General features: G+C 41.9%; 1 protein-coding gene across 10 annotated transcripts in view; it reads left to right on the top strand.

Annotated features, from left to right (window-relative positions):
• The window catches only part of LOC141105739 (alpha-2-macroglobulin-like protein 1), a 251,128-nt gene that overhangs the window by 11,586 nt on the left and 212,942 nt on the right, over window positions 1-26,600 (top strand). For all 10 annotated transcript variants that reach the window (XM_073595819.1, XM_073595817.1, XM_073595811.1 and 7 more), the window contains exons 2-6: window positions 5,010-5,085; window positions 7,025-7,208; window positions 17,257-17,422; window positions 20,072-20,124; window positions 25,968-25,988. In XM_073595819.1, coding sequence (XP_073451920.1) covers window positions 5,012-5,085; window positions 7,025-7,208; window positions 17,257-17,422; window positions 20,072-20,124; window positions 25,968-25,988 — 498 coding nt within the window. In that variant the 5' untranslated portion in view covers window positions 5,010-5,011. The remainder of the gene's footprint in view (window positions 1-5,009; window positions 5,086-7,024; window positions 7,209-17,256; window positions 17,423-20,071; window positions 20,125-25,967; window positions 25,989-26,600) is intronic.

The following is a 26,600-nucleotide window of genomic DNA, read 5'->3' as shown; positions in this document are numbered from 1 at the left end:
GGGAACATTGTTGACAATATTCCTGAACCTTTGCGTCTCTTACTACTGAACTCCTGCACTCTATGTCTCATTAAGCCACAGCCAGTATTCAGTGCAATGAAGATCACACCCAACCTTTGCTGCGGCACAGAGTGCCGCACTTTTCCTCAGCTGTGGGGGACTTATGATCCTGCACACAGGCCCACTGCTTTCAGAAAATGCCCCTGACCTAAGCTCATCATTGCGCATCCATTCCAGATGCTTGTATATGTCATCACATACATCACAGGTACAATGGTGGGGCAGATGAGAAATGGTTTACATTGATGGGGCAGATGAGCAGGGGGTTACATTGGTGGGACAGAAGAGCAGGGTGGTACAGTGGTGGGACAGAAGAGCAGGGGGTTACAGTGGTGGGACAGATGTGCAGGGTGGTATAGTGGTGGGACAGATGTGCAGGGGGTTACAGTGGTGAAACAGATTTGCAGGGGGGGCAGTGATCTTAGGTGTGAAGGTGCATGAATTGGGACTGATCTGAAGTGTGGAGTTGCAGGAATTGGGGCTGATCTAAGGCGTGAGTGCAGGATGTTAATTTCTCATTACTACTCAAGAAATTTAAAGCATTTACTTTATAAAAAATCCTTTTTCTTGATTGAGTGTGTGAAGTTGACATATTTTTGTTATAAAATCGGCACTCTCAATTTCTTTCAAAATATTTTTCGGCACACTGTGCTCAAAAAGTTGCCTACCCCTGGTGTAGGCCATTTACATACTTTATGAAGCTTGACTGGAATATTCCCATGACATTGCTAAGTACTACCAGGATGTTGGTAAGTGAGGCCTAGTTGTCACTGCTCACCTCCACCATCACAGGAGTGAGCTCTTTCTCTGATTCAAACTTCCTCACATGCTCAGTAATGACATTTACGCATCTTATGAAGCCTGACTGGAATACTCCCAGGGCGTTGCTAAGTGAGGCCTAGCTGTCACTGCTCACTTCCACCATCACAGAAGTGATCTCTCAAATGCTGAGCTCAGAGCTACTACATCAGGGGAGAGAAAGAGTATGTGAGGGGTGCGAATCAGAGAAAGAGCTCACTCCTGTGATGTAAGTGGTGAGTAGTGATTAGGGTTGCCACCTCATCCCTTTAAACCCGAACACCTTTGAATTACACAGGTTCTGAAGCTAATAAAATGCAGATAAGGCACCAAGTGAGTTCAATTAACACCTTAACCACTTAGCCCCGGACCATTTGGCTGGCCAAAGACCAGAGCGTTTTTTTGCGTTTCGGCACTGCGTCACTTTAACTGACAATTGTGCGGTCGTGCGACGTGGCTCCCAAACAAAATTGACGTCCTTTTTTTCCCACAAATAGAGCTTTCTTTGGGTGGTATTTGATCACCTCTGTGGTTTTTATTTTTTGCGCTATAAACAAAAAAAGAGCGACAATTTTGAAAAAAAAACGCAATATTTTTTACTTTTTGCTATAATAAATATCCCTAAAAAATATATTTAAAAAACGTTTTTTTTCCTCAGTTTAGGCCGATACGTATTCTTCTACATATTTTTGGTTAAAAAAAATCGCAATACGCGTTTATTGATTGGTTTGCGCAAAAGTTATAGCATCTACAACATGGGGGATAGTTTTGTGGCATTTTTATTATTTTTTTTTTTTACTAGTAATGGTGGCGGTCTGCGATTTTTATCATGACTGCAACATTATGGCGGACAGATCGGACACTTTTGGCGCTATTTTGGGACCATTCACATTTATACAGCGATCAGTGCAATCAAAAATGCACTGATTACTGTGTAAATGTGACTGGCAGTGAAGGGGTTAACCAGTAGGGGGCACTGCAGGGGTTAAGTGTGTCCTAGGGAGTGATTCTAACTGTGGGGGGGATGGGCTACGTGTGTCATGACACTGATCACCGCTCCCAATCATAGGGAGCAGTGATCAGTGTCCTGTCACTAGGAAGAATGAGGAAATGCTTGTTTACATCAGCATTTCCCCGTTCTTCCTCTCCGTGAGACGATCGCAGGTATCCCTGTGGACATCGAGTCCGCGGGACCTGCAATCACACTCACGGAGCTCGCAGCGCGCCCACAATGCCGCGTCTTAAAGGGCAAAGTACAGGTACATTAATATGCCTGTACGTGCCCTTCTGCCGACGTATATCGGCGTGAGCCGGTCAGCAAGCGGTTAATCAGTCACAGAACCTGTGTAATTAATATGTGTTTGGTTTTAAAGGGATGAGGTGGCAACCCTAGTAGTGATTACTAGGCCTCACTTAGCAACCAATGCCCTAGGAGTACTTAGCAATGTCCTGAGAGTATTCCAGTCAGGCTCAAGGTATGTAAATATAGCAAGGGTAATATTCATCTTTAGCAGGACACCCCTTACCTGCATTGGCAGTTATTTTGTAAAGGTGAACTAACCTTTTAGCTGAACAAGCTGAAGTTAGAAGCTGATTGGTAACTATGCATAGCTGCACCAGATTCTGTGTGCTCCAGTTTTAGTAAATCTCCCCCTGTGTGTGGCATTCTTGTCTGTTTATGTTTTAGGTGCTCACCAAATGGGAACCTTTTTTTCATGTGAGAAGGCCTACCAGAGCCAGTGAGCTTGTTGAATTGTTTCCTTGTTGAATGTTTTCCTTGTTTTATTGAACAAATACGTTTTAAAATCCAGGTGCAAAACGTTACAGTTGTCACCAGAACAGGAACAGAGGGAAAATCTTCCAATGGGGATACCTGTCCTGGTGATAACTGTCTAAAAAGGGATGTCCCCTCACTTTGTAGAGATTTATTTTTATTTCCTCTTATGGCTCCCAGACAGAAAATAAGGGAAAATATTCGAAGATCTAATATTTGCCTGTGCTACCCAAAGGTAAAACAAACAAAAACAAAAACTGGCTACAGTTGATTTCTACAAAGTTAGCCTACCCTTTGTGTATTGATTCTTCCTCTAGAATTGTAAGCTTTTGCGGAAAGCTTCTATTTTATTTATTTTTTTACTTTTTAAATACTTTTTTTTATTAGAGACACAAGATAAAAATCGTCCATTTTACCACCTCTTTGGTTTAACCACTTCCCGACTGCGCTATAACCAAATGACAGGTACAGTGCGGTCGCCCTCCCCCCACATGCCTGCTGTGGCGCACACCTGGCGTGCTCTGTGATCACAAGTTGGGGTAAAGAGCCAATCCGAGGCTCCCGTGCACATCGCTGGATCGAGAGGGGGCTCAGGTGAGTATAAGGGGGGGAAGCATAGAATGCATAAAGGTAAAAAAACATTCGCTGGTGAAAATCAATCACTGTTCTTTAACCACTTGCCGACCGCCTCACACAGATATACTGCGGCAGAATGGCACGGGCAGGCAGAATCACGTACCTGTACGTGATCTGCCTCCCGCGGGCGGGGGGTCCGGTCGGACCCCACCCCCCCCGGTGCCCGAGGCGGTCGGCTTGTGTCTGGGAGCGATGAGAGGTGAGGGGGAGACCATCCATTCGTGCCCCCCCCTCACGATCGCTCCCAGCCAATCAGGTTCTTCCTCTGCTGCTGTATGCTAAATAGCAGCAAAGGAAATGATGTCATCTCTCCTCGGCTCGGTATTTTCCGTTCCGGCGTCGAGGAGAGAAGACTTCACTGTGAGTGCACAACACTACACACTCAGTAGAACATGCCAGGCACACAAAACACCCCCAATGTGTGGGACTTTTTGGGAGCCTAGCCGCGTATGGGACCCCGAAAACCAAGCACCGCCTTCAGGATTTCTAAGAGCGTAAATTTTTGATTTCACTCTTCACTACCTATCACAGTTTCGGAGGCCATGGAATGCCCAGGTGGCACAAACCCCCCCCCCCCCCCAAATGACCCCATTTTGGAAGGTAGACACCCCAAGCTATTTGCTGAGAGGTATAGTGAGTATTTTGCAGACCTCACTTTTTGTCACAAAGTTTTGAAAATTGAAAAAAGAAAAAAAAAACATTTTTTTCTTGTCTTTCTTCATTTTCAAAAACAAATGAGAGCTGCAAAATACTCAAAACTGTGATAGGTAGTGAGGAGTGAAATCAAAAATTTACACCCTTAGAAATCCTGAAGGCGGTGATTGGTTTTCGGGGCCCCGTACGTGGCTAGGCTCCCAAAAAGTCCCACACATGTGGTATCCCCATACTCAGGAGAAGCAGCTAAATGTATTTTGGGGTGCAATTTCACATATGCCCATGGCCTGTGTGAGCAATATATCATTTAGTGACAACTTTTTGTAATTTTTTTTGTTGTTGTCATTATTCAATCACTTGGGACAAAAAAAATGAATATTCAATGGGCTCAACATGCCTCTTAGCAATTTCCTTGGGGTGTCTACTTTCCAATATGGGGTCATTTGTGGGGGGTTTGTACTGCCCTGCCATTTTAGCACCTCAAGAAATGACATAGGCAGTCATAAAATAAAAGCTGTGTAAATTCCAGAAAATGTACCCTAGTTTGTAGACGCTATAACGTTTACGCAAACCAATAAATATACGCTTATTGACATTTTTTTACCAAAGACATGTGGCCGAATACATTTTGTCCTAAATGTATGACTAAAATTGAGTTTATTGGATTTTTTTTTATAACAAAAAGTAGAAAATTTCATTTTTTTTTCAAAATTTTCGGTCTTTTTCCGTTTATAGCGCAAAAAATAAAAACCGCAGAGGTGATCAAATAACATCAAAAGAAAGCTCTATTTGTGGGAAGAAAAGGACGCAAATTTCATTTGGGTACAGCATTGCATGACCGCGCAATTAGCAGTTAAAGCGACGCAGTGCCAAATTGTAAAAAGTGCTCTGGTCAGGAAGTGGGTAAATCCTTCCGGGGCTGAAGTGGTTAAAACACATGGACCTGGAAGATTTACCTGCAGTATATGTTTGCTAAATTTTAGATTCACTGCCATATAGATGTTTAAATATTTTACATGTGTCTACTGTGAGTCCATTTTGAAACTCTATATTAATTCTTCCCTATCTCTTTCTATATTTCTATCAGGAATGGGCACAATGATTTGGGTGCTGTGTTTTCTTCTCTCCCTGAAGGGGGCACCGGCTCAGAGTGACAAGAAACCGTAAGTATTTGTGAACCAGTTCCAATAAATTAGAGTGTATCTAAGGCCAAAATGTTTTTATTTTTTTAATATCGATAGAAAAGGAAATGGTGAGAACCCCCATACATTTTTTTCCCCTCTATCCCATTTGGGAGCCTTACCTTTACATCCTGACTCAGAGACACAACTGGGGTGATGAAATCTCTCCTACGTAAGGAGTAATCTCCTCTTAGTAGTCACTGTAACAGGTGTTAGCATTGAAAAATTCCCCCTCATCTCTTGTTCTAGTGACAACTGTACATTTTCAGATTTTTCATCACTTTCTGTCTCGGTGACAAAGGCCACTAAGACAAAAGAAGACTAACACACGGCCGGACATTGATCGGACGTTCCGACAACAAAATCCATGGATTTTTTCCGACGGATGTTGGTTCAAACTTGTCTTGCTTACACACGGTCACACAAAGTTGTCGGAAAATCTGATCGTTCTAAACGCGGTGACGTAAAACACGTACGTCAGGACTATAATTGGGGCAGTAGCCAATAGCTTTCGTCTCCTAATTTATTCTGAGCATGCGTGGCACTTTGTGCGTCGGATGTGTGTACACATGATCGGAATTTGTCGGAAAATTTTATAGCAAGCTCTCAAACTTTCGTCGGAAAATCCAACCGTGTGTACAGGGCATTAGATAAGGAGAACCTTCCCAGGGGATGAACAGCAATAAAATTGTGTGCCATGGCTTTGATGATAAACAAACCATGTGATCATTGTATCAGTGATCACATAGAAATCACACGGCTTTATTTTATTTTTATTTTTTTAATCAGATTTTATTTAGAGATTTTTTCTTTACAAGTACATAATAACCTAGAGCCACACTGTCACACAGGATAAAAGAACTAAAAATAGAAAAAAAGAAAAATGTAAACAAGTAGCAACAAAAAAAAGTAAAAAAAAGACAAAAACCAGCACTAAGCCCACAAGTTATTTTTAAATTAATATATCAATATAGCACCTGTACCCTTCTAACATACTTGGCAAACTAATAAATATCCCACAAGTAACAACAAGAACAACTTTCTGAACAAAGAGTAATAGACAGGCCCATCGTGTTTAACCAACTAGACCAGTGGTCTCCAAACTGCGGCCCTGGGGCCTGATGTGGCCCTTCGCTTGCCTTTATTCAGCCCTTGGGGCACTGTTCCTCTCACTGACAACTGACAACAAGAATAGGGCACCCTTTCTCCCACTGACACCAATAATGGGGCACCATTCCTTCTAATAATGCCAACTATGGGGCGCTATTCCTCCCACTAATACCAAATTTGGAGATGTTTACACCTAATGATGCCAGGAAAATTTTCACTGCGACTGGCCACAGTTCAACCTGTCTAAGTCTGTCTAAGTCTGAAGGACAAAAATCTGGCTTCTTGCTTTAAAAGTTTGGTGACCCCCTATTTAGACCTTTTGTGGTGTATCTGCATTGTTTGACAGCACATGAGACTTACCGTATTTGATTTCATTTAATACCCAGGTCAGTCTCCATGCAAATACAACTTACCAATGAACGCCCCTCCTCTAGACCAGTGGTCTCCAAACTGCGGCCCTTTGCTTGCCTTTATCCGGCACTATTCCTCCCACTGCCACCAACAAGAAGGCACTATGGAAAAAGAAGAAATGGCTGCACATCCAAAGGTTCCACAAACGTGCTTCAACCCCCTCCCCACGTTGATAGGGAGGGGGTTCCAGAGCAGAAAAAATGCCACTCTGCCACACTGCATACAGTGACAGGCATTCTGCCTGTCTCTGTATGCCAACTTAGAGTAGCTCTCAATTACCTAAGAAAGCATTAGGGTAAAAAATGTTTAGGCGTTCATAACTTCAATGTAATAATAAAAAGTGGGTGTGTTTTGTTGTTCTAGGTGTATTTTTGTTTTCCCTTTTCTTTTTCCCTTTTAGAAACTTTGGCCTTCTTGTTCCACCTGACCTCTACTATCCGTCTGAGGAGACATTTTGTATGCATACTTCTGGTGACCTTAAAGGCTACTCCTATCTGAAAGTGAATCTGGAAACCTCAGCAGGAACCAAAACTCTGTACACAGTGCAGCCAAACATGCCGCCCTGGCACTGCCAGTCCTTCCAGGTATGAGTCAGTGGTGCTCTAGATGAGTACAGACGATTAGAAAAGGAGGGATAAAAAGACACGAGAAATCCTCTCTTAGTAGGATAGTATTAAATTGTGCGTACCGTATGTGGAAAGCAAAGCAAAAAGTATAGTGAGCGTATACTCACATTCATAAGGTTGCTGGGTCAAACAAACTATTTTAGCACATGTGGAGAACATGATTGTCTCAATGCAGAATGTGGGTGGGCGCACTCGATGCTCATTGGAGTTTTCACTGTGCTAGGTTGTGATCAGATCTAATGAACAATGGTAAAAAGGATGAGCTCCCAAAGTGGAACCAATGTGTGGTCAGCAGAGGTGCCTATTCAATAAAAAGATGTTTCCAGGTGGATCCCTTAGGAAGGTTGGTATTTATCCAGAATGCTTGTTAGTGCTGGTAACTGACATCTGAAGAGCCTGGGCAACTGATCCAACATGTACTATATCCCTTTTCCTGACAAAGTGGCCATTAAAAAGGCCAAGAAATGCATTGATGGTCTTTTAACTGTTTCTCTGATTAGTGAATATTGACCTTCCTGAAGAATCCAAATGGAAGCACCTTTTTATTGAATAGAGACATCTGTTGACCACACATTGGTTCCACTCTGGGGCCTCATCTTTTTTACCTTTCTTCCAGGTATGAAGATCAGAAAGTTTTTTAATGTTGGTGATGGAAGAACAGGGCCTTAACTATATGTGACAGGGCCCTATAGTACAGCCATTAAGGGCACCCCTACCTCTTGAATTTCCATTTTAAAAGAGAAAGGATTGCTTTATCTTAAAGGGGTTGTAAACATAATTTTTTTTTCACATATTTCCACTGTTAATTGCATACTTAATCAAAAGAATTGTATGATTTCATGCCAAAATCTTACTTACAAGTGCAATGTGTATCTAAAAATCGCCTCCGTCTATGCCACAGTGATTCTGGCTTCTCCTTCCTGGTTTGCGGTGCGCGTGCATTAAAGCAGCGTCACGGCAACCACGGAACTACATCTCCCAGTGTGCTTAGCGGCACCACGCATGCGCAGTGCCGTTTTTATACATTTCTTGTAACGAGAACGAGCAATAGGCGGGGCAGTGAAGATTAGTCTATGGAGGCGTACCGCTGCAGCGTCGTAGACACGCCCACTAACCCCCAGCCCCTGTGTCTCTCTGATACGTAGAGAGCGTCTCCACGCAGGGCTGTAGTCCAAGGGAGGGGGCGAGCACAATCAGTCACCACCAGGAACAACGGCTCGGATGACGGTGGCAAGCTCCATGAAGAACAACAGGAAGTGAAGATTTCAAGGAAGGATTTCTGACATTTGGCAGAGAACCAGAAGGAACAGGTAAGTGAACTAGCACTGCATTAGCTTAAAGGAAGCTAATTAGCAAAGAAAAAATTTATGTTTACAACCCCTTTAATTGCAGTCCTATAGACGTTCTCCTTTTTTTAAATATTTGCAAAATGCTAAGTCACTGAAAAGTCACTGAAAAGAAGACCTATACAAATTAATGGGGTGGGCAACTATATGGCAAATCAAGTTTATTGTTGAAAAATGTAAAATAATGCATTTAGGTGCCAAAAATGTGAATGCAATCTACTCGCTATTGGGAGAACCTCTGGGGGAATTTAGGATGGAAAAGGACCTGGGGGTCCTAGTAGATGATAGGCTCAACGATGGCATGTAATGCCAAGCTGCTGCAAGCAAAGCCAACAGAATATTGGAATGCAATAAAAAGGGGGATCAACTCCAGGGATAAAACGATAATTCTCCCACTCTACAAGACTCTATCCAGCCGCACCTGGAGTATGCCGTCCAGTTCTGGACACCAGTCCTCAGGAAGGATGTGCTGGAACTGGAGAGAGTCCAGAGAAGGGCAACAAAACTAATTAAGGGACTGGAGGATCTCAGCTATGGGGAAAGACTACAAGCTTTGAACTTATTCTCTCTAGAGAGGAGACGCTTGAGAGGGGATAATATATCGTTGTACAAATACCGCTCTTGTGACCCTAGCATAGGGAAAAAACTTTTCAGTGAAAGAGAATTAAAAAAAAAACACGCAGCCATTCACTAAAATTAGAAGAGAAGAGGTTTAACCTTAAACTGCGTAGAGGGTTTTTTACTGTCAGAGCGGTAAGGATGTGGAATTCTCTTTCACAAGCAGTGGTATCAGCAGGCTGCCTTTGGCCATTCATGGCTCAGGGGCTAAGTCCACGTCCCACACTATATAAGGCTGCTGCTTACACTGCGGCTCTATATAGGTGTGTAGGGCTGTATATATTGAACAAATAGAGATTAGGCAGGTAGTGTAGTGTAGTGTGCAGTCAGTGAGTGTAGTGTATATATAATACAGTTCAGAGTGTATAGTGCAGTCCGTTTAGTATATATAATACAGTTGAGTATATAGTGCAGTCCGTATAGTATATATAATAATACAGTCCGTGTAGTATATACAGTTCATTACTACACTACAAAGGGGCCCGCTGTCCCTGTCTGCAAAGGCAGTTGCTGAGGCCTGGCTGAGCCAGTGTCGGGCCTAACCATACGGTGCTAGCTGTGCCTGGGAGCTCAAACAAGTAAAGTGCTGGAGGAGCTGAGGAGTAATGGTCTGGAGTAAGAGTTGTGCTGGAGGATGAGAGATCTGTATATACCGAAGTGTATATAAGTTGTACCAATTCTTTGTTCTAAGGGCCAGTTCACACCATAGAAATGTAGTCCAGATGCGTTCCAGATGCTTTTTTGCATGCGCGTTTTTGATGCATTCCAGTGCATCCTTGATGTGTTTTTCGTGCGTTTTTAATGCAGTCCAGTGCATTTTCCCCCTCTTTTTTTCTTAATCTTAAATAAGGACATGTGTGTTTCAGTGCGTTTTTGGTACGTTTAGGTGCGTTCCGATGCATTCCAGTGCGTTTTTGATGCTTTTTACAGCGTTCCAATACAGTCCAGTGCAGGAAAAATGCAGCATGTTCTACTTTTTTCTGGAACTGGAACGCACTGGAACTGCAAGCACTAGTGTGAACTATGCCATTAAAAACCATATAACCTACTTTCCATGCATTTTAATGCAGAAGAAAAACGCACTGGACTGCATGTGGTATGAACTGGCCCTAAAAGTTGTCCCAATTAATTGTTCTAAAATTCACTGGGCATCCCATACTTCCTAGACCCCATCCAAGTTCAATCCCCTGAATAAAACAGAAAAAAAAACAAAGCTAATGGACTGTTCTTGCCTTGGAGTGAATGAGGAAGTGAATGCCAGGCTGGGCAGGGTGGCAGGTGGGCCACAACACTTAGCAGCCCTTACAGGGGTACCACTACATGTATAATACAGTTCAGAGTATATAGTGCAGTCTGTATAGTTTATATAATACAGTTCAAAGTATGTAGTGCAGTCAGTGCAGTATATATAATACAGTTGAGAATATATAGTGCAGTCAGTGTAGTATATATAATAAAGTGTGGGGTATATAGTGCAGTGCAGAGTATACAATACAGCGTATTGAAGTGGTTAAGGGGAACCCTATGACAGAATTAAGAAAAAAAACGGCGTTGGGCCCTCCAAACTCCATACGAGGTCCTCCGGGTCTGGTATAGATTTTAAGGGGAACTCCACGTCAAAATGTAAAAAAAAATTGGTGTGGAATCCTTCCCAAAATCCATACCAGGCCCTTATCCAAGCATGCAGCCTGGAGGTCAGGATGGGGGGGGGGTGAACCATACCAGGCCACATGCCCTCAACACCCCAAAGCACCTTGTCCCCATGTTGATGGGAACAAGAGCCTCTTCCTGAAAACCCTGGGCTGTGGTTATCGGGGTCCGCAGGCAGGGGGCTTATCGGAATCTGGAAGCCCCCTTTAGAAAGAGAAACCCCAGATCCCCTCCCTATGTGAATGGGTAGGGGTACATTGTACCCCTACCAATTCACCAAAAAAGTGTCAAAAAGTAAAAACCACAACAGACAGTTTTTGAGAATTCCTTTATTAAAAAAGAAATAAAAGTGTCCCGCGATGTCCATCCATCTTCAATCACGCTGCCTGATGGACCCGAAAAATAGAAATTTTTTTTAAAAGCTCCGCCTCGGTGGGAGGCCTCCTGGCGACTGCTGTCTCTTGGCTGTGACAGCTGTTATATAGGCTAGGGCGGGGCCACCCAATGATGTAATAGAGTGACCCCGAGTGACATCATGTGACGTCAGAGGTGACGGGGTCATCCGGTTACGTCAGCAAGTGGCCCCACCCTTGCGTATATAAGAGCTGTCAAAGCGAAAATACAGCAGTCCCCAGGAGGGGGCTAGGTGCTTTGGGTGGGGGCGCAGAACCCCCCCTGCCCCAAAGCACCCACCCCCCATGTTGAGGGCATTTGGCCTGGTATGGTTCAGGAGGGGGGGCGCTCGCTCTTCCCCCCCTATCCTGACCTCCAGGCTACATGCTCGAATAAGGGTCTGGTATGGATTTTGGGGGGACCCCACGCCAATTTTTTTTTTACACTTTGGCATGGAGTTTCCCCTAATACCCATACCAGACTTGAAGGGTCTCGTATGGACTGGGGGGGGACCATACACCGTTTTATTGCATTGATACATGGCAAAAAGGGCAGTACCCGGGTCCCCATACACTTTTTATGACAATAACTTGCATACAAACCTTTAAAATTAGCACTTTTTATTTTTCATGTTCGTGTCTTATAGACTTTAATAGGGTTTGCATGTTTGCTAGAACTTTTTGCCTGTTCACAGTGTTCTGGTGCGAACCGAACGGGGGGGGGGGGGGGGGGGGGTAGGGGGTGTCCAGCCCATCCCTAATTGCTACACAAGCCATGTTGCAATTTAATGATATCAAAAATTACCTATACCTTCCAATTTAATACAATGTGGCAACCTGTTCTGTTGATGAACACCTCCAAAATGTCATTTCATCCTTGTGTGATTGACTCACTGATTTTGCCAGCAGTTTGTACTAAGATGCATGTCAAATTTTATGCATCCTCTGCAACAAAAATTTTATTTTATTTGAACACATATTAAAACCCCTACCGCTTCAACGTGCATTTTTTATGTGTTTTGTGATGCTTCTGTGATGCTTTTTTGAAGATTTAATGACGCTTGTCAAATGCCCTGTGGGAGTTGATTTTCTATTTGTTTTAAAGAGGCTCAGTAGTACCCCCCACTCAGCAGATCATTAGTACCCTTGTTCAATAGATGTTAGGCAGCAGCTAGCTGTCATAACCCCCAGTATATCTTTTTTTCATTAGGTGGCCGGCTTTCCAATAAAAGTGATCCCAGCAGTGAATAAGATCACTTTTATAGGTGGCGGAGAGGTTTCCCCCTCTCCAGCCGCTTCCCTGTCGTTTCCGAGCTTACCGGAACGGTCGGCAAGCCCAGAACCAATTCAATGCGGCCAATGGCTAGACAGGAAGTTGAGTGAGGGCACGATAGCCCCCACTTGGCTCTATCCCCTTGGAGGACCAGAGCGATGTCCCTTTTGGTTCTTGTGCTTAAAGAGATGATTTTATTTCTTTTAAGAGTAAATGAGAGATCTGGGGTCTTTTTGACCCCAGATCTCTCAATAAAGAGGACCGTCTTAAAACAAAAAATAAAAAGTTAAATAAATAGTAATTTAAAAAAAATGAAAGCGCCCCATCCCTTTGCGTTTGTGTGCAAAAGCACTCGCATACTGTACATAAGTCGCACCCGCATATGTAAACGGTGCTCAAACCACACATGTGAGGTATGGGCGTGATCATTAAAGCGAGAGAAATAATTTTAGCACAGGACCTCCTCTATAACTCTAAACAGGTAACCTGAAAAATTTTTAAAGCTTCGCTATTGGAGATTTTTAAGTACTGTAGTTTGTCACTATTCCACAAGCGTTTGCAATTTTAAAGCATGACATGTTAAGTATCTATTTACTTGGTGTAACACCATCTTTCACATTACACAAAAACATTGGGCTAACTTTACTGTTTTTTTTGTTTTGTTTTGTTTTTTAATTCATTAGTGTATCTTTTCCCAAAAAAATGCGTTTGAAAGACCGCTGTGCAGATACAGTGTGACATAAAATATTGCATTGACCACCATTTTATTCTTTAGGTTCTCTGCTAAAAAAAAAATATATAATGTTTGGGGGTTCTAAGTAATTTTCTAGCAAAAAAATACAGGTTTTTACTAAACAACAAATGTCAGAAAAAGGCCTGGTCTTCAAGTGGTTAATGGATGTAGGCAGATGAAGCACAGTTGACAAGGTCCTCTGGCACAAAAAGTGAGGATGCCAAAGTGTCCCCTTCCCTAAGCAATTTAATGCATCAAAAACTAACACAAATTTTAAATGTATATTCAAACAGTAAAAAAAAAACACTATTAGAAGGAAGTAAAGGAGTTACAATAAGTACAATAGATAGAGTTAACTACAATTTTAACTACAAATTTTAGGGTTAAATAAACTAATAGGAGCTAACTATAAATGTTATTCTGTGATCTGTCTCCTTCATAAAAGGGATTAAAATCATGTTTCCCGTACAAAACATTTTTTCTTTTAATTTGGTGCTACAAACTCAATCTATTATTTTTCAACTTCATAGCTGTCCAGAAAATGTGGAGGGTTGCAACAAACCATTTCACACTGACAAGAGTGCTCACAATGGTCAGCTTTTAATTATTTATGTACAACTTTAATTCATTCAATTAAAACCTTTATCTAAAAAGGAAAACAAAAATTTGCTGTATCTGGTTAAACAGTGTTAGCTGGAGTATGGCTTTAATTTGTTGGTCAAGTTCATTTAAATCTGCTAGTGCATCTACTGCCCTGTACACAAGACCAGTTTTGCCGTCGGAATAAACTCCGAAGGTTTCTCCGACGGAACTCAGCTCAAGCGGTCTTGCCTACACACGGTCACATCCAAAGTCCGACCGTGCAGAACGCAGTGACGTACAACACGTACGACGGAACTAGAAAAAGGAAGTTCAATAGCCAGTAGCCAATAGCTTCCGTCTCGTACTTGCTTCAGAGCATGCGTCGTTTTTGGTCCGTCGGAACAGCATACAGACGAGCGGTTTTCCCGACAGGAATTGGTTCCGTCAGAAATATTCAGAACATGTTCCATTTCTAGGTCTGTCAGAATTTTCAAAAAAAAAAAGTCCGATGAGGCATACACACGATCGGAATAGACGATGAAAACTTTTTCTGTCGGAAATTCCGCTCGTGTGTACGCGGCATAACACTACCCTCCCTACATGACAATGCTGCTGTCCAAAGGTGTTTCTCATGCTCCTCCATCCAAAGTAAAGACACCCTAAGATAGGAAGTGTATTACTGGCAGGATCACCAGGTAATAATAACAAAGGACTCTTGCACACGATACTCCTGTTTGAGCATCAGTTATTTCAGATATTTTCTTTTGTATGTATTTGCGCATATTTTCACGCATTTGCGTTCGCACAATTTCGCGCAAACGTTCACAATATGTTAATGAACATTTGCACGCATGAGGCGTAAATTACAGACCAAAAATGCAGATTTCTATTTTTTTTTTACTGAAGAATACACGGCACTCGTTTACGTGCCTGTGTGCAAAGGCACATTACAAATAATGGGCTGTATTTTAGCTTAGTAAAAAAATAAGCTGTACTGAGCATTCAAAAAAATGAAAACAAGAACACTAACGCAGTCACAAGCTGCAGTGCAGGGACAAGGTCAATCGGTACTCAGGGCAATGATGGGAAACTGCGTCCCCCTGTTGCGTGTATGTAGAGCCCCCCCCTTCCCCCACACCCCGTACACAAAGCTCACCCCTCCTCCCACCCCCAGTACAGCGCTCCCCCCACTCCTAGCCCCCCCTCAAGAACACAGGTCCCCCCTCTTCCCAAGTACAGAGCTCCCCCACCTCCTAGCACCCCAATACACAGATCTCCCCCACCTACTAGCAGCCCCCCAATACACAGATCTCACCCCAAATCCTAGCACCCCCCCAATACACAGAACACCCTCCAACTCCCAATACACAGAGCTCCCCCCACCTCCTACCACCCCCCAATACACAGAGCTCCCGCCACCTCTTACCACCCCCCTAATAAACAGAACTCCCCCCACCTCTTACCACCAACTAATAAACAGAGCTCCCCCCACCTCTTACCACCCCCCTAATACACAGAGCTCCCTACACCTCCTACCACCCCCAATACACAGAGCTCCCCCCACTTCTTACCACCCACCCCAATAAACAGAGCTCCCCCCACCTCATACCACCCCCAATGCACAGACCTCCCCCACCTCTTACCACCCCCTAATACACAAAGTTCACCCTCCTCCCACCCCCAGTACAGAGCTCCCTTAGCCCCCCTCAAGAACACAGATCCCCCCTCTTCCCAAGTACAGAGCTCCGTGCCTCCCAGCACCCCAATACACAGATCTCCCCCACCTACTAGCAGCCCCCTAATACACAGATCTCCCCCAAATCCTAGCACCCCCCCAATACACAGAACACCCTCCACCTCATAATACAAAGAGCTCCCCCCACCTCCTACCACCCCCCAATACACAGAGCTCTCCCCACCTCTTACCACCCCCCTAATACACAGAGCTCCCCCCACCTCTTACCACCCACCTAATACACAGAGCTCCCCCACCTCCGAGCACCTCCCAATACACAGAGCTCCCTCCCACCTCCTAACACCTCCCAATGCACAAAGTTCCCCCCACCTTCTTGCACCTCCCAATACACAGAGCTCCCCCCACCTCCTGATACACAGATCTTCCCCCACCTCCTAACACCTCCCAATACACAGAGCTCCCCCCACCTCCTAACATCTCCCAATACACAGAGCTCCCCCCACCTTTTAGCACCTCCCAATACACAGAGCTCCCCCCACCTTCTAGCACCTCTCAATACACAGAGCTCCACCACCTACTACCACCTCCTAATACACATATCTCCCCACACCTCCTACCACCCCCAATACACAGAGCTCCCCCCACCTCCTAATACACAGATCTCCCCCCACCTCCTATCACCCCCTCAATACACAGAGCTCCCCCCACCTCCTATCACCCCCAATACACAGAGCTCCCCCACCTCCTATCACCCCCAATACACATAGCTCCCCCCACCTCCTAGCACCCCCATTCACAGAACTCCCTCCACCTCCTACCACCCCAATTCCCAGAACTCCCCCCTCCTCCTGCAGCTGCCCAGTACACAGAGCTCAGCTCCCCCCTTCTCTCATAGCCACCCAGTACACAGAGCTCAGCTCCCCCCTTCTCTCATAGCCACCCAGTACACAGAGCTCAACTCCCCCCTTCTCTCATAGCTACCCAGTACAGCTCTACCGCAGAGTGCTCCATACCTAGCTTCCTCCTGAACTAGGAGGCGCTGTCACTTGAGGTGCGCTGTGTCATATGTAAACACAGAATTGGCACTCCTGTCAGTGAGAGGCAGAGAGAGGGGGGCCTCCAGTGTGCCCCCTCTCCACAGCACATACAAGCAGTGCCCAGGGCAGGTGCCCTCTCTGCCCCCTCCCCCCGTCATCCCGGCCTTGGTAAGCTGCAACACATTTTCGTTTTAATGCTTAAAGCAGAACTGAAGTCCTGCTGTAAAAAACTGCCACCATGCAGGTTTTTATTGTAGAAGAGACATGCACTGTCTCTTATGCAATAAAATGCCCCTACCTGCTCTCCGTCTTCTCCAGCACAATAAACTGAGCTGTGCATGTGCAGCTTAGCTTACCATGCCGGGCTGGTCTCTAAGTTCTGGGATGATGGCCTCCTGCGCATGTGACCTTATCCCCTGTCGTCCATTGAAGAGGCACTCAGAAGAAGATGCCGGCGCTGGCACAGGACCATTGGAGAGGTAAGTGTTGAGACTTTAGTTCCACTTTAAGTTTCACTAGTAGTTAATAAGGGGCTAAAATGCTATCAAAAAACACATTTGTGTTGCTTATAGTTTTCAAAATAAATATATATATATATATATATATATATATATATATATATATATATACGGTAATTAACAATAGTCTTAAATTAAATCATATTTCTGTAATTTTCCAGGTTCCTGAGCCCTCTGGGGACACGGAAACGGTTCATATTGAGATCCAGGGAATGGAGGCTGGAGGGGACAAGGTTCAGTTTGCCAGTAAACCTCTGACTTTGCGCAAGAAAAATGTTGGAACGTTCATCCAGACAGATAAATATATGTATAAACCAGGACAAAAAGGTGAGTTTTGACCACACAGAGAAAGTTTGCCTGGTTCACACCTACAGTATGTTGTGTTTCCCATGCTTTGAGGAATATACACTATGTCACCAAATGTATTGGGACGTATTGGGATCAAATCAAGGTTTCCTAATTTCATTTGAATTCGAATCAAATCTATTCGCATTGCATTTGAATCAAATTCTATTCAAAATCAAATTTATTCTTTTTGAAATTTGAATTTTGGAAGATGGTTATATTCTTTCTATTCCATTCTATTCTATTATTTTTTCTATTATATTCTTTTATTTTCTATTCTATTCTTTATTATATTTATTCTTTTATATTCTATTCAAATTATTTTTGAAATTCGAATTTCCAAAAACTATTATATTCTTTCTTATTCTATTATAGTTTGTTTTCTATTCTTTTCTATTCTATTAGAATTCATGCTTTTCTAAATTCGAATTTCGGAAGATGGTTATATTCTCTCTATTCTATTGAGGGTTTTTTTCGATTCTATTCTAGTCAATTTCATTCTTTATTTTCTATTATATTCTAATCTATTCTTTTCTATTCAAATTCAAATGTATTTTTTTCTAATTTTGGGAAATGGTTATATTCTTTTATTTTCTATTCAAATTCAAAGTTATTCTATTTGAAATTCGAATTTCAGAAGATGGTTATATTCTTTGTATTTTATTCTATTCTGTTCTATTTTTTATTCTATTCTATTCCTTTATTTTCTATTCTATTTTATTCTGTTTTAATCTATTCTTTTCTATTCCTTTATTTTCTATTCTATTTGTTCTGTTTTACTGTATTCTTTTATTTTCTATTCTATCCATTTTTTCTCTTCAATTTGTTTTATTCTTTTATTTTCTATTCTGTTCTGTTTTACTCTATTCTATTCTGTTATTTTTAGGGTCTATTCTGTTCTATTCTATTCTATTCCTTTATTTTCTATTCTATTTTATTCTCTTTTGAATTTGTTTGGAAAACTATTCGAATTTCGTCTGAAATTTTGATTAGTTACTTTGGATTCATTTAAATTCATTACTAATGTAATTTGGAAATTCGGATACATCCAAATTTTCGAATAATAAAAAATTTGTCTGAATTTAAATTCAGAACAAAGCGAACCACACACAGTTACATCAGTTAGAACAAAAAGAAATAGAGTATTGAGACTTTTAAATGCTGAAACCTCCTAATGGAATAATATAGGACACAGTGATGTATAAAAATATAAAAATGTTATTAAAAACATAAAAATGTCTCATATTGTATAATACATGTGTAACAACAATATGAAACAGCAACCTCTGTATACGCCCGTAAACAGCCCCTACAACAAATTGCGGTAATACCTTTCATGGGAAACTGCCGTGGTAATCACAGAAAGTTTTCAAGGTGCCCTTCTTCAACTGAAAATGTTTTTGTTTTTTAAATAGTACCAGCTTTATTGCAATTCCCTGACCTTTCACAATATGTGTTACTTGGACTTCAGCTAAAATAACAATAGTGGGGGTAGATTTACATGCTCAGACATGCTTTTTACTTTATAATGAGCAGAGATGGAGACAAACAAAACACAACCACCTTCTGTCAGAATGAATGCTTGTTTTCTCAGTTTTGATCCTTTTAAACAACAGATATAATCTGTTCTATTTCAAAAGCCTCTTTGTCAGACATCCCAAGTCTCCCGTGATGTGCGGGAGTCTCCCGCAATTTGGCTGCGGCTCCCGCACACCCGCGAGTGCCGGGCAATCTCCCGGGCGCAGGGCCGATCCTGGAAGGCAGTGGGGTGTCATCCCCACCCTGCACACATGGAATGTTCCTCAGCTTCATAGCTGGGGATGATCGATGTGGCAGAGGACAGCTGTGAGCACCAATCTCCCTGTATAGGATGTCCGCAGTTACGATGACGGCACCGAGGAGAGGAGGGGGAGAGGGGCTAGCCTCCAGACAGCCACATCGCTGGACCGTGGGGCAGGTAAGTGTCGGTTTATTAAAAGTCAGCAGCTATGCGTTTTGTAGCTGCTGACTTTTAATAAACTAAAAAACGGGTGGAACTCCGCTTTGACTTAGCGTATGAATCCGAGAGGAAACTAATTTTTCCATTCACATCACTACCTGAGGGAACATAGAAAAAATATGAAGGGTCTAACTTGAACTGAACTAACTAGTACCATACAGTAGGGGAGGACAGAGGGAGAAACCAAAATCACATACTAAACAAATTATGTTGGCCTAAAACGTCCACCAGATGTCAGTATACTATTGAACAATATTGCAGTACAAGATATCAATATAAAACGATCCATATTTAGTCCTCTTCCTACCCTCTTTTACTAGCTGATCTCACTCATCATTCCAAAAAACTAAAAACAGTGTGAAAACATATACAGTAAAAGACAATACAAAATAGACTTTTTGTCTGCTTCATCTGAATGTGAGTCAAGCAGCTCAAAACCGCAACTTGTATTCCGTAAAGGGTGGACATTGATAGGTACAAGAAGGCAAATGAAATCTCTGTATTGTGCTGCCAGAGTCTATCTGTATTTCATAGAAAATAACAAAGACCAAAGTAGAAGACACCTGTGGGATCATACTCTCAGGAGCATTGTGTATCTGAATGTGACATGCATTTTTCTTCTATTCTTGCAGTAAACATTAGAATTTTATCAATAAATCAGGACATGGAAGTTCAGAATAAAAATGTAAGTATATATCTTTCCAATTGCTAAAACATGTTCAGATTAGGAGCTTCATTTTGTTCACATCAGAATGGGGAAAAGTGTGGTCTCAAAGATTGTGACCTTGGCATCATGTTCTAAAAATGAAAGAAATGATGCCATGTGGTTACTTTGCTGCAGGGCATCCACCAGGCACGGGACTCAGAAGACAGCATGTAGTGTCTACAGTAGTGGCTTCCATAGGGTTTAGCCACCTGGTATTGAGATTTATTACTCTGCCTAATGTGGAGTGTGGAAAAGAATAGTTTTATGCACAGATACAAACTTTCTCAGATTTTCTGCCACTGTCCCAAATCATGGACCTCAGTTCTGATGATGTTGTGTCCATAACCATGCCATGTCCCGGGATCATGGTCACACTTGAGTTACTATGCATAATCCGTGACTCAATGAGACATTCATTTAAGTGCTCAGAGGGCACAAGTTGGTGGTCCTCGCATAACTAGTAGTAGGGTTGTATTGGCACTATGGTACAGTGCCTTGAAAAAATATTAATTCCCCTTGAAATTTTCCACATTTTGGCATGTTACAACCAAAAATGTAAATGTGTTTTATGTAATAGACCAACACAAAGTGGCACATTTTGTGAAGTGGAGGGAAAATGATAAATGTTTTTCAAAATTTAATATCAATACATTTATTTAAATACAAATAAATATGTGAAAAGTGTGGTGTACATTTGTATCCAGCCCTCCTGAGTCAATACTTTGTAGAACCGCCTTTCACTGCAATTACAGCTGCAAGTCTTTTTGGGGATGTCTCTACCAGCTTTGTACATCTAGAGATTGAAATTTTCACCCATTCTTCTTTGCTAAATAGCTCAAGCTTTGTCAGATCGGATGGAGAGCGTCTGTGAATAGCAATTTTCAAGTCTTGCCACAGACTCTCAATTGGATTTAGGTCTGGATTTTGACTGGCCCATTCTTACATATGAATATGCTTTGATCTAAACCAGTGGTTCTCAACTCCAGTCCTCAGGACCCACCAACAGGCCAGGTTTGCAAGATAACTGAAATACATCACAGGTGATCTCCTTTGCTGCTCAGTGATTGCAGTATTCTAGTTTGCAACTCCCCAAGGTAATACTTAAAATCTGGCCTGTTGGTGGGTCCCGAGGACTGGAGTTGAGAACCACTGATCTAAACCATTCCATTGTAGCTCTGGCTGTATGTTTAGCGTCGTTGTCCTGCTGGAAGGTGAACCTCCACCCCAGTCTCAAGTCTTTTGCAGACTCTAACTGCCAAATACAGGGCAATCTTAGAAGAAAACCTGTTAGAGTCTAAGAGGTTTTCTTCTAAGATTGCCCTGTATTTGGCTTCATCCATCTTCCCATCAACTCTGACCAGCTTCCCTGTCCCTGCTGAAGAAAAGCATCCCCACAACATGACACTGCCACCACCATGTTTCACGGTGGGGATGGTGTGTTCAGGGTGATGTGCAGTGTTTTCCGCCACACATAGCGTTTTGCTTTTAGGCCAAAAAGTAAAATTTTGGTCTCATCTGACCAGAGCACTTTCTTCCACATGTTTGCTGTGTCCCCCACATGGCTTCTTGCAAACTGAAAATGGGACTTCTTATGGCTTTCTTTCAACAATAGCTTTCCTCTTGCCACTCCTCCATAAAGGTCAGATTTGTGGAGTGCACGACTAATAGTTGTCCTGTGGACAGATTTTCCCACCTGAGCTGTGGATCTCTGCAGCTCCTCCAGAGTTACCATGGGCCTCTTGGCTGCTTCTCTGATTAATGCTCTCCTTGCCCGGCCTGTCAGTTTAGGTGGACGGCCATGTCTTGGTAGGTTTGCAGTTGTGCCATACTCTTTCCATTTTCGGATGATGGAATGGACAGTGCTCCGTGAGATGTTCAAAGCTTGGGATATTTTTTTTATAACAACCCTGCTTTAAACTTCTCCACAACTTTATCCCTGACCTGTCCGGTGTGTTCCTTGGCCTTCATGATGCAGGTTGTTCACAAAGGTTCTCTAACAAATCTCTGAGGGCTTCACAGAACAGCTGTATTTATACTGAGATAAAGTTACACAGCAGGCATTATACAATATAATTGTGGGGGAAGGAGGATCCGAGAGGTAGTGAGCATCCCCTTCAGGCAAGCTGCTAGCAGGCTTCAGCAGGCTTTCAACAAGCTCCAAGAAGCGCTGAAGCCTGCTAGCAGCTTGTTGACCCACCTCGAAACTGGAAATTTTACCCCCTTCCTACCCAGGCCAAGTTTTATCTTTCAGAGCTGTCGCAATTTAAATTACAATTGCGTGGTCATGCAACACTGTACCCAAACTAGATTTTTATATTTTTGTTCACACAACTAGAGCTTTCTTTTGGTGGTATTTAATCACTAATCCCTTTTTGTTTTTGTTAAATAAAGGAAAAAAAGACCGAAAGAACGTTTTTCTCCGTTTCTGTTATACAATTTTGCAAATAAATAATCTTTCATAAACTTACGTTAGACTCAAACATCAAGCCCATCACTAGCAAGCACCAGCTAGGGACACACTTAACCCTTTGATCACCCCTGATGTTAACCCCTTCCCTGCCAGTGTAATTAGTACAGTAACAGTGCGTATTCTTAGCACTGATCACTGTAATAATGTCACTGGTTCCACAAAAAAGTGTGAAAAGTGTCAGGTAGGTGTCTGATTTGTCGCTAATTGCCGCCATTTCTAGTAAAAAAATAAAATAAAAATGCCATAAAAATATCTCATAGTTTGTAGACGCAATAACTTTTGTGCAAACCAATATACGCTTATTGGGATTTTTTTACCAAAAATTTGTAGCAAAATACATATTGGCCTAAATTGATGAAGAAATTTGAATTTTTACATTTTTGTTTTGGACATTTTGTAGCAGAAAGTAAAAAATATTGTTTTTTGGGGTTTTTTCAAAATTGTCCCTTTTTTTGTTTATATCGCACACAAAAAAAAACGCAGAGGTGATCAAATACCATCAAAAGAAAGCTCTATTTGTGGGGAAAAAAGGACATAAATTTTATTTGAGTACAGCATTGCGCAATTGTGAGATAAAATAATGCAGTACTATTTTGCAAAAAATTGCCAGGTCATTAAGGGGATAAAACCTTTGGGGGCTGAAGTGGTTAACATACCGTGTTTACCTGAAAATAAGACTGGGTCTTATATTATTTTTGGCTACAAAAAAAGACACTAGGGCTTATTTTCATTGGATGTCTGGAAAACCTGGAATAAAACAATAAAATATTTTTTTAAACGTTCCTGTGTCCCCTGTCTTCTCTCCCCCTGTCAGGTCAGGAGTCAGTATTTTGACATAATTTTAATCCTCCAAAAAAATCTTGGTTAAAGTCCATATAAAATTACGCAATCTGTTTTATAAAAAGATTATACCAATATAAGGTTCAGTGTGTCTCCCTTTGTAACTGTATTATGGAAAATACCTTATTTCAGCACCCCTGGGCGCTCACGTGACCTGTCTGAGCTGTTCTTTTTTGTTCCTGAGATCCCCGCTGATGTCATCCCGCTCTGAGCACTGCAGCGTCAGCTGGGAGGAGAAGTGGAGACCTCCAGCTGGTCAGCGGAGCTGTAAATAAGGTGTTTTACATAATGCATTTACAAAGGGAGACACACTGCACCTCATACCGTTATAATCATTTTACAAAATGGATTACATTTTTTTTAATGAACTTTACTAGAGCTTATTTTCGGGGTTTGGCTTATATTGCAGCCCTCCCTGATAATCATGCTAGGTCTTATTTTCAGGGTAGGGCTTATTTTCAGGGAAACGCGGTATATTTACACGTTTCACATTGCAAAAAGCGAAAAATGTATTTGACTTGTAAATAACTTTTCAATGCTTTGTACCATTGCTGACAGTCGAAGTATAAACAAAACAGTTGCAATATGTATCGGTTATTGGTATCGGCAGGTACTAAAAAAAAGTATCTGTACTTGTAAAAAAAATGGAATCAGCGCATCCCTATTTGTCGCCCAACAACAGGAAATGCCTGAACAAGGACCTTCATAGCCAAATCACCAGGAATTATTTTCATAAAATCTGCTCATTTTAAGATTAAAAACTACCTTTGGAATGACATTAACATGTTAAAGATTACAGTGGAACCTTGGATTACGAGCATAATCCATTCCAGGAGAATGCTTGTAATCCAAAGCACTCACATATCAAAGCGAGTTTCCTCATAGAAGTCAATGGAAACTAAGATAATTCGTTCCACATTGACTTCTATTACATGCAATACCGCATGTGGCCAGAGGTGGGGGAGGCGCCGGAGAGATTTGAAAAATACTCGGAGATGGCTCGGATGCTCGGAAACACTCAGGAACAGAGTTCTGAGTGTTTCTGAGTATTTCCGAGTGTTTCCAAGTATTTCTAAACAAATCCAGGTGCCCCCACACCTCTGATCAAATGCGGTACTGCCCACCACAGAGGCTTGAATCCTGCTCGTTTTGCGAGACAACACTCGCAAACACTCGCTAACCGCGTTACTCGCAACCCGAGGTTCCACTGTATATGAAATTTTGGTGATTGGGTTTACATCCATGTTAAATCATAAAAGCCATACACACAAAGCTTGAAAGGTCATAGTGTTCTCAGTCAGTGAAGCAAGCTGTGCATTGGATAATTGTATTTACATATTTCAGCATGGATTGATATAGAAATATTTAATATGCACTTTATCTAATTCCTCAATACACAAAAAATAAGACAGTTCCGTGACCGAACCATCATTGTACAAATACCTGGGTGTGCTATAATCCTTCTGTACATAGAAAGACTGACAATATCACCTCCATTATAAATAATATCATACAGAAAAACAGATACTGAGAATTACACCCAGCATACAGGACAAGAGAAGTAGTACTGTGCAGAGTCCATACATACAGAATAAGGAGAGATACTGAGAATTACACCCAGCATACAGGACAAGAGAAGTTGTACTGTGAAGAATCCATACATACAGAATAAGAACAGATACTGAGAATTACACCCAGAATACAGGACAAGAGAAGTGGTACTGTGTAGAGTCCATACATACAGAGTAAATACCAATACTGAGAATTACAGTCTACAAAATAAAAGCTGCTATAATCTCTATTATTATTTCAATAAGATTTTAGTATGTCACATCACTGCTACTTGAAGTCTGGCCAGAGTAGGAAATTTTCCATTTTATAAGGGGAAATGATTCTGTGTCAGTGCAATATTTTTGTAAATTGACCATTGTGATGAAAAGAACCTCATCAAACAAAGTAATGTATGTATGCAAAATGTTTCTTACTACTTCATGAACTGACAATGAAACACATAAGCCTCTTGCACACTGCTAAAAATGCAGCATTTTAGGCATACAGTACATGCATTTTTTGTTACTGATGTAAATGCAGACCATTGTTTTCAATCTGCCTGTACACACAGATGTGTAAACATGCCCTGCATATACTGTAGGTCAGAATTTTTATATACCATACACATGCACCACACTGCCTTGGTTAAAATAATGCGTATTTTAACATTTGTATACATGTACATGCAAGTACGCGTAAGTGCTATACAGCCCATCCTCACATTTTTTTCTGCCAGGAATAACATATGTTCGTGCATCTTTACAGCGTGCAAGTACCCTTAAAGTGCGAGATAAAAACCAGCATTTAGAGAAATAAATACATTAATAAATAATACAATGATTGATTTCCTCCTTGTAGAGATCTAATCACTTCTCCTAACCTCTTGTATTAGATACATTTATTTATGGTGACTTTAGGAATCTCTAACATGTTTGTTTTTCTTTATTCTCCTCTCTGGCAGTATTCACTTGTTGAGCTCCAGGTAAGTGATTTAAAGTGATTTATAACTCATGAGTGCTCTCACTGGCAGGGTGTGCTTGGCTTCCATTTAGTTTTGTTTGTTTTATAACCCTTATGTTGCCCTTAAGGGTAGGTTCCCACCTATGTGGGTGTTGCGTGCCGCATTTACGTGTGCACAACAGCCCATTCATTTATATGGGTCGCTGTACCTGCGGGAAATGTCCCCGACCCTTTTTTTCAAAACACGCCACACAGAAGCGCTTGGTGCTGTGGCACCATGAGGTTTCACGTGCTTTAAAACACACCGTACTCTGATGCTTAGGGTTGCCATTACGAATTAATGCCATCCCTGCGCATAAAGAGCAGTACATATTGCCTGTGGGTCGGGAACCGCGTGCGTTCCCCGATCCACATATATGTGAACCTAGCCTAAAGATTTACTGCTTACTACTACTACTACTACTTTTGTTTATTTGTAGTGGAAAAAAAAATAAGTTTTAAAGACATTTTCAGTTTATACATTTATGGTGGCAGCCATGATTTTCCCAGTTAAAGCGGAACTAAACCCATCAATTTAACGGTTTAAAAAACGTTACATTCCCAGCATACTGGGAATGCTAACTGTCACTTTTGA

The sequence above is a fragment of the Aquarana catesbeiana genome, linkage group LG08 (assembly GCF_042186555.1).
Source record: "Aquarana catesbeiana isolate 2022-GZ linkage group LG08, ASM4218655v1, whole genome shotgun sequence".
Lineage (NCBI taxonomy): Eukaryota > Metazoa > Chordata > Amphibia > Anura > Ranidae > Aquarana > Aquarana catesbeiana.
Note: the sequence above shows the minus strand (reverse complement) of the source record. Positions and strands in the feature narration are given on the sequence as shown.